We start from the raw sequence: 9,138 nt of genomic DNA, 5'->3' as shown, positions 1-9,138 counted from the left end.
AGGACGGAGTTTTGTCCCTTCTCTACCATATGGGATTTTCAGTCACACCATGTGAATGCAAAGCCAAGCAAGTGCATACTGTGAAGCGATTTCTTTCTAGTGTTTTAAATTCAGGCTCACATCTCTGTATATTGCATTCTTTTGTATCCAGCAGCCAACAGGGTCTCACAGACTAGGAGTGTCCTGAAATATGATAATTTGTCTCTCAATGAATTAGGGATTTTTGCCTTTTGTGGGCATCACATTTTCAACAAATAAGTTTTGTGAGGCACAGCTTATGAAACGTTTAACTAGCGCAAAAAAGGTAAGTAAATGAAAAAAGCAAATGGAATGAGCACTCATCATCTGCCAAAAATTAATACACAAACCAAAGTTTGTACATTCCAGACTTACTCGTATTATCATTAGGGGCTTGCCTCAGTGGGTGCAGTCAGGCAAGATAACCTGAATGAACTAAAGCTATGAATTTAAAGGGGCTAGTTAATCTCCTACATGGACCAAAAAAAATCACATTCATAATTAAAGTCACCTTAAGTCATATTTCATTTAGTTTTAGCTTTAAGACAATTTTAGTTCTGAAGGCGCATGTCCACACAAGAGAAGTTTAAATAATCTGCTTTTACAGTCGCTGAGGGCAGACACTGTAGGCAAACACTAAGAATTTCTTGGAGCACTTCTGAGCGACTTCCAAAAGTTACCTAACGCACGCTGTATCTTCAGCAGTGTTTGGCACTAGAACATTTCTTTATGCACCCTTCTGAACAAGGGGTAATGCTTCGATGGTTTCTGATGGCATATCTGAATCGTATGTCCTCCACTGCTTCCGCCTTACATGGCAGGGTAAGCGACCTGCTCGTAACAGGCTGCTGGTCATTACCAGAAGCAAATTACAATACCCCTTGCAATTGCATAGCTGTGGCTGTGGTGCCTAGCCTGCTTCTACCTGTAATGAGTACGAACACAGCACTTGCTGTCTCCCATGCACGTGCGCCCAGAGTCTGGCTAATTTGTATATAGCGTTTTAGGATTTCTGATTTCCCCTTACTCCCTGGCATAGTTGTGTTGGCTGAGCTGCAGTAGAATGTACTGGTACCCCAGTGTGTGATTAGTTCCTGGATGCAGTCATCCTAGTTGTGCTTCAGTGCTATACTGAGAGCCCCCCCGCCTTTTTTTTTAAAGAAACAAAGAGTGTGCTTTTAAGCCGGTAATCAACCAGGAAAGGCTATCAAGAAGGCACCTGCATCTATTGCTCATCTTTATGTCATCACAATGAGTGGCATCATGATAATCTGGTGGGTTTTTTTGCCGGGGGCTAAATGGGAAACAATTTAAACTTAGTACAGGGAATGCAATGATGAAAGGGCAGACATGACATGTGGGATATGGTTGTCAGGTTCTGAGTTTGGGCCCACCATATGTATTAAATCTCAGCTCAGGTGCTCAAATTTTCAGCCTTAAGTGTGCAATTTTGAGGTTACATAACTTGCATTTTCCTGTTGCTGAATACAACTAAAATTATGTGTCCCATTTAGTTACTCATCATAAAATGTTCCCCCTAGCCAGTAGCAGCTTCGTTGTTGGCGAAGGTTGTCTGTTTTATGGGCTTCCCAGCCTTTGTACAGTGCAGAGGGAGTTAAAAACTTCCATATGGCTCTTGCTCTGAGGCTTTTGTGAATAAGCAAAGCATTTGCTTCTATGTCTAGTAAATGTATCAAACGTAGTTTGAATTTTGTTTTTAAATGCAAAGGATAATATTGATTTTGTTAAGGTAAATGCCTTTAATCGTATGCTGTATAAATTCAAAAGTTACCAAGCAATAATGGGCTTTCTGGGCACCCTTCCAGCACAGCAGTCTGAAAAATGTACCTTTTAGTGTGTCCAGAAAAGAAATTGCAGAGTTGGGATTTAGAGGAACACAAATTAAATGGATCACATCCCCAATAACTATAAATGATGTGTATGAATGCTTTGCTCAAATGGAAATTAAATTTGAACAATTCCATAGCATTCTACAGAGCATCTGCTAATTTGGCCTATTTGATTCTTACTAAGAAAACAGAAAATGACTGTTGACACTGAGGATGGACTTTTTTTTTTCCACTGTAATTCAACCTGTTCTACAACAACTGGGAAAACATTAATGCAGAGGGACACTGAGCAGAACCTACTGTGCAAACAATGTCAGTTGTGAAATCCTTGCTTATACCAGCTTACCCAAAAAGTTGCACTAAAGCAGTCTCACTGGGCTTATTCAGGAGTGTGATGGTTAGAAGATGAGGCCTAATGATTTTTAAAAAAGGTGATACAAGTATTTAAAAATACACAAACACACATGCCACAGATATTGTCCTTTGATTTATTGCTAAACTATCATAGTACAAGCTATATAAAATATTTTACAGATAGGAGAAATCATTGAATTGGAGGTTAACCATGTTTTGCATAGGAATGTGCATAAGCCCCTCTTCACTTTTTTAAATTTAAATTTTGTGCCAGTAAAATGTTTGTTTGAAAATCATTTGCTTACTTCAGTCGAGTATCTGCATTTAAGCAGCGTGTTAGCTGAACATAGGGGCTGACAGTAGAGCAGCAAGTCTGGGAATATGGCAATTGTGGGTTATGGTTATTTTAATTGATTTACTTATTGCCCTATTGTGCCATCTTTAGGGGCACTGAACAGCTCCTCACTACACTCATTGACCTACTCATGTAGGAAGGTACTGCTCAACTTGAGAATGAGCACCGCAGGCTAGTCCTTGGGTTATTTTCAAATACTACAGGTTGAACCTCTCTAGTCCTGCACCCTTGAGACCTGACTGGTGCAGAATGAAAGAATTTGCTGAACCACAGGTGGTCAATATTGTCTAGTAGCATTACAACACTTCCACTACTTACTGGGCCCTTAGAAGACATTTAGGTGTAAATCAGAGCTAAATAACAGGACAGAACAGAGCCAGGATTTGTGGCTGTAAAACTTTATGGGACCCTGACAAATTTGGCTGCACCCATAAGTGGTCAACAGGCTAACTAAAGTCATGCTGGATTAGGAATGTGGCCAGATGAGGGAGTGCCAGACTACAGAGGATCAACCCTGTACTCTCCATTCTACAACAGATATATGGACTTTTTCAGAAACTCAGTATAGCCGTATGGTATTTCCATAGATCATTATTGCTGGAATCTTCCAGCATTTTTGTAGCACTTTCCAGAAGAGTTAGAGAAGGAAACTCAAAATAAAAAAAACTTTTCCCCTGCTTGCCTCTCACTGGCAGCCTATATGATCATATACAGCTACCAGCAGCTGCATTTGAAACTTTATTACAACATTGTTTAGGTTTCTTTGTTTCTTTGGATAACACACAAGGACAAATTAAAAATAGATAAATCTTGCATGGACTATCATAAAATGATTGATGCTGGTTAAGCAAATTGTTATCAGCTGGCATTCACTGGGGTTACACGGCCCAGAGGTAATAGAAAGGTATGCTAACTTGATGTGAAATGTTCAATGGTCTGGATACTTCATATTGTGTTAACAACTCATTGGTGTCTATCCATTTTCATGTCTGATGGCAAACTCAATGCTTTAGAATTACATGAGTGAAATGATGGACAGTACAAAAAACACACTACAAATTTGACAGGAAACAAGAAGTAGCGGGGCCTTAGGAATCTGTGGTCCACTTTTTTAAAACACAATAAAGGCACCTCTCCCGAGTCCACAAGCAAAAACAGTACAAACAACAAACATTCAATGTGGAGACTACATTGAGCCATCAGAGAACAAAAAAGGATCAGATCCAATGATGCTTTTGATCCACTTTTATATCTTAAATGTAGACAGGCATTTTCTTGTGGGAAACAATTGTTGTGTGATACACAACAATTTGGAAAGCGATTCATGGGAAAACAAGTCACACTGAAGTACTTTGAAAAACTGTGTTCAAAAACACATTTGGAGTCTTTGGAACACTTATCAAATACCAACTTGAAATCATTTATCTTATGAGGAATATTTCAATAACAAATACATAGAGAAATTAATGCACTTGGGGAAAAAACCAATCCTTTATAAATACAATTTCTAATGCAAAAGACATTGCATAGTTTGGGGGAGATAAACTTAGACACTTATTTTTTAAGACATGGATTATAAAATATATTAAAAAACATGCTAACTAATTTTGAGAACTGTTTTAGATATATTATCAAGCAGCAGTATTTTTATACAATAGAGAATAACATAGTGCGGTCTTTGGAAATATACTACATTCAGAAATGGTGTATTCCTACAAAAAGAATGGAAGTAATACATATTTACATGGGTACAAATAAAGCAAGTGCAAAAATATGGCTCTTCTACATTCTTTCTACCAATAAAAACACATACAATAGACACTTTCAAACCACTGCTGCTGTTCAGATCTTACATTTTGCTCATTCTCATGGAGAAAACCAAAACTGGACTGCATATTTCATTACAAATCTCTTCACAAACAATCGCTTCCCTAGCAAACTTACTTACATTTGCAACTGACAAAAAAATCTTCCTTATAGCTGTCAACTCCTATTACACTTTCAGATTGTTTATGTATCAAAAATGATGATTCTGTTTTAAGTGTGTGTATACATAATTGATGCAATGCTTTATAGTAGCTCTTCCTGTAATTTACAGCGTGGGTGGGGGAGACAGCTAGACGAACTTTGAGTTACAATGCGTCCCATGTATTTAACATAGTATAACATTGATGGAAAATGCAGTAGAGTTGTTCACCCTGTTGGAGGGCTTTTGGTACAATAGCAGGAAGGCACTGTGGTGAAACATTCAGATAACTGAGGAAAGACAGAATTTCCTCATGTGCAAATATGGCTGTTTTCCAGATAAAGTGAGAACAAATTACTCACAAATGCTATTAACTCTTCCAAGGTGAACCTAATGTTTCTACAGAGAGCAAGAGAGCAATTTTTATTTAATTAACAATATTAATACTGGAACAACACTGCTCAGCAAAAAGAGGAAATAATTTAGTACTGTATATTTCAAAGCTATTCAGCCAGCTATAACATTTTTAAGAGATAAAAAACTGCATAACTCTGTCTTGGGAGCCTCCCTCTCTCTAGAAATAAATATGAAGCTGGTTAAGGCTATATCATTTTTCAAATGTGTTGCATGTAAAATGATGAAAAGTAAACACAGTAGCATAGGCAGACTTCATGTAGCTGTAAAGAAAAACCACTAAAATGTAGTCTATATTACATACACGTATAAAGAGTCTTGATCTGTTAGCTGACATCATGCAAGCGCAGAGATCTGTCCCTTTGGTGCAAGATGCAGGACTGCAACCCAAGTATATAACACATGCATGTATATGCACATACACAAACATAGCTAAAGGCTAATTACTTATGTCTCATACTTTAGGAAAGAAAAGCATCCAGCTTAATGCAAGCAGCAATAGAACCCCTCTAGCACATAAAAACCACGCTGCACAGCTATCTCTGCAGGGGAAAAATGTAAGCTGAATGGATTTAAAAACAAAAACAAAACAAGTCTTCCACCAAAATAGGAGAGAAAGTATGTTGATCAGGCAGATCCTGCAATATGACTTCAGGGGAACTTCACTGTAAGGAGTGAAGCCTTGGTTTCTGTGGTAAGACAAGCCTAATATATAAAATGGGGAAATGCTGCAGGATGCTTAAATGATAATTTATAGGCAGGATCAGAACAGCTAGGCACACATAATGGGGGCATATTTCATTTGGGTAACTGCACATTGGGACAACGAAACTTTCTCGTGGATTTATGTGTGCAATTACCCCATATACATGTCCAAGTCAGGAGTGCATTTGTATAATGTTTTTGAAAACCTGTCCCTTCTTGGGGATTTATTTTGAGACTATCACCTAATAAGTTTCAGTATTTTTTTAAGAATGTGTCATCTAGCCAATTTATTGTGTAAACAAAATAATTAGTTCACATACTTCTTAGTGCTGCTTATTAAAAATCCAATGTGAAGAGAGTCCACATGGGAAAAAAGTCTGCCAAGTAATTTTTATGGTAGCTTTTTGTTACTTCTATGCCTAAATTGTGTAAAAGTGGAAAACGTTTTAGGACTGCACACTTGCAAAGTCAGCTGAAATAAATAACTTGTGCAAGATGACTTTTTTTTCCTCCTTGAGAATCAAGACAATTCAAAACAATGGGATGTTTTGCCTGGAATTTTTATCTGCCATAAAAAGAACCAGAAATCTAGAATATCTCAGGTATGATGCATTATTAAAGCAATAAATTCAAATAAAGTCTCTGAGGAAATCAAGCATGTTTAAAGCATACCACCTAGAGTTGTTGAAAAGTATAAAATAATTCTACTAAATTGGGTAATTTTAGGTAATTTTTAATTAATCACATGCAAAGGGAAGCCAATGTCAATTGACTTCAATGCATCCATGTATTATTTACTGATGGAGCATGTGTAGCTAGCTTTACGATGATCATGTGAAATATTCCTGTTGGGAAGAATTGTGTGATAGTCACACTTAGTATTGCAAAAATGACATATGGGAAAATGACCTTTGCAAAAAATATTCTAATCATGCAAAGTACCTAATCATATTCTGATCAGACCTTTCAACTGGAAGGAATGATCCTGCATAGTCTGTGTGTTATACTAGATCTGATTACATTTATGAGCAGTGTATGTTTGACCCACTTGAAAAAAAATGCAAATTTCTAGAGCAGGCTACATTTTTAACCAACTTGTCAATTAAGGATAGAAATGGGCTCAAGCAAGTCAAAAAATTCTGTTTAGGTTATAAATCCAGATTTTAAATGACCTAAGAAGGTTTGAATCCAGACTTTTGGTTTTTCCTATTTGCCAAATTCTGATTTAAAATCATCCAAAGATCCTGAGTTGTTTACGAGCCAAGATTTTGGCTAGGGTCAGTTTCTCAATCAGACATTCTGAAGCTATGCAAAGATTCATATCCTGGAGACAGTTAGTGAAATGCTGTATACTAACTCTCAGAAGATTATAAGTCTTTTCATAGTTTAAGTGGCACAATTTGGTGGCAGAAAATATATATTTTCACTATACTCATGAAGAATGATTGTGCCAAACCCTGTACTTACTACATGGGCTCTATGCACTTATCTTTCTTGCAGTGTTGGGAAAACATCCTACAGATGTTCTGCTGATCTAATATTTTCATACATCCTAATTCGTGCTGTCACCATGTGGACACATAGCTACAGACGATCTGTATTTTGAAACCCTTGAGTGTTTCGCTAGCGTGCCTTCCAGAGTGATCTTTTAGCACTGCAAATTTCCTATAAGCACCCTTAAGGATATTGATTTCTTTAATTTATTAAAAGGTTATTACATATTTGCTGCAATGTTATGGTTAGCCCTTACTGTATTTATATTATCCATATATAATATCTTTTTAACATGTCAGGGAAGCAATAACACACTAAATGAAAAGTGTGAAACTTGACAAGCTTGCTAGCTGCATGATTGCAAATGACAGGCATTATACATATTCTGCTTCCTACTGTGATTAACTTTCATGAGCACATTATATTCAAACTATGTGTTAGCACTAGTAGTCGTAAAGACTAACAAGGAAGTTCAGCCTTTCTGTAAATTGCTACTGGCTTTTCAAAGCAAAAGGAAAAAACGGCAAATAAATGTGTGGCTTCTTTTAGATGTAATTACTTTCCCCTGTAGTTTGTGTGATTAAATGTTGTGGCTTCTAAATGAGAACAGTTATGAATTGAAGGCAGGTTCTATATGACATTAAAGAGCAGCACTTTATCAGAATAAAAACATTAAAAGCTGTCAGTGTGTGAGGTAACCACTAGTTTAGGTCAATCACAAAGTCTTTTGACAGGCGTAATTCCACTTGAATTTTGTAACTCCAACAGATGCATCCTCTTCATTTTATTAAGGGTTATTTTAACTTGGGCTATACATTAGAGATGTTTAAATGCTTTTTCAAGTTAATGCTCCTTAAGCATTCCCTCTCCTTGAAAGGCAAATCAGTGCTGACTGAAAACAGCAAAGAAAATCCTGGATTCAAGTGGCAACTACAGTTTGTTGTGACAGAGTCAAGAAACCTGGCTTCTGTTCCCAGATCAGACTGAGACCTGATCTACTCTAAAATGTTAGGTCAACATGGGTACACCTTTAAACACCATAGCTATGGTGACCTAAACTCCAGGACAGATGCAGCTAGTTTGATGGAAGAATTTTTCTAGCACTCTAATCCCTGCCCCTGGGAGAGGTGGCTTGCTACACTGATAGAAAAACACCCTCCATCAATGCAGAACCCATTTTGCAGATGCGGCCTGACTTCTGCAAGTCTCTTAACTGCCGGGTGCCTTGGTTATCATCACTGATAACATTGGGAATAGGAATACATAACCTGTGTTTGTAAAGGGCTTCGAGATCTGGATGGAAAGGTGCTGCTATTTAAATGCAAAGCATTGTTAAGTTTATATGAAACACAGAAACTCCTCTATCCTTATTTCCCATCCCTATCTAAATGCTAAAATATAACTACATTTGATGTAAAACAGCGCTCTGGAGTGATGCCTTTCTTCTCTCTTATTACGGTATAGATATTTTTGCAGCAGGCAAGACACATACCATGTTATATGAGAACAATACAATCTTTGGACTAAAGGAAGGGTGTCCTTTTGATGTTTACAGAGAGAGGTGGTGAGGTGCTTTGTCAAGGCTGTCTGCTTGATGCCAATACATTGTTCCTTGCATTGAATCAGTGCCTTGAGATGAACCATTAAGGAAGCAGGAGGTTGTAAGGGCAGTGGAAGGGTTTAAACAGGTCAGTTATGGAAGGAGTTAGTAAAAGTTGTCTCACAATTTCTCTTCTTCTATGTCTGATTTCTGGCAGGGAGTCCAGAAAACTCCTTCCTGATAATTTCATTAACTGTGAAATAAAAAAAAAAGAGAAAGATATTTAGCATGTTCTGACAGTGATGGGAAGCCAAAACAATCCTAACAGGTTTTGCTATTAAGTTTCAAATGTCCCTTTAGCATTTTAAAATGATAACATATCTATTATTAACAACAAACCCAAACCTGAACGCTCACGTAGCTCAGTTTCTATCTGGATCAC

At 37.3% G+C, this 9,138-nt stretch overlaps 1 protein-coding gene across 7 annotated transcripts in view; it reads right to left on the bottom strand.

Moving 5' to 3' along the window:
• Nucleotides 1-2,343: 2,343 nt before the first annotated feature.
• NFATC2 (nuclear factor of activated T cells 2) overlaps nt 2,344-9,138 on the bottom strand; it is a 134,179-nt gene continuing 127,384 nt past the window's right edge. For all 7 annotated transcript variants that reach the window (XM_075011610.1, XM_075011612.1, XM_075011613.1 and 4 more), the window contains one exon: nt 2,344-8,949. In XM_075011610.1, the coding sequence (XP_074867711.1) occupies nt 8,894-8,949 (56 nt within the window). In that variant the 3' untranslated portion in view covers nt 2,344-8,893. The remainder of the gene's footprint in view (nt 8,950-9,138) is intronic.

The sequence above is a fragment of the Carettochelys insculpta genome, chromosome 17, assembly GCF_033958435.1.
Source record: "Carettochelys insculpta isolate YL-2023 chromosome 17, ASM3395843v1, whole genome shotgun sequence".
Lineage (NCBI taxonomy): Eukaryota > Metazoa > Chordata > Testudines > Carettochelyidae > Carettochelys > Carettochelys insculpta.
This window is presented reverse-complemented; position numbering and strand designations above follow the sequence as displayed.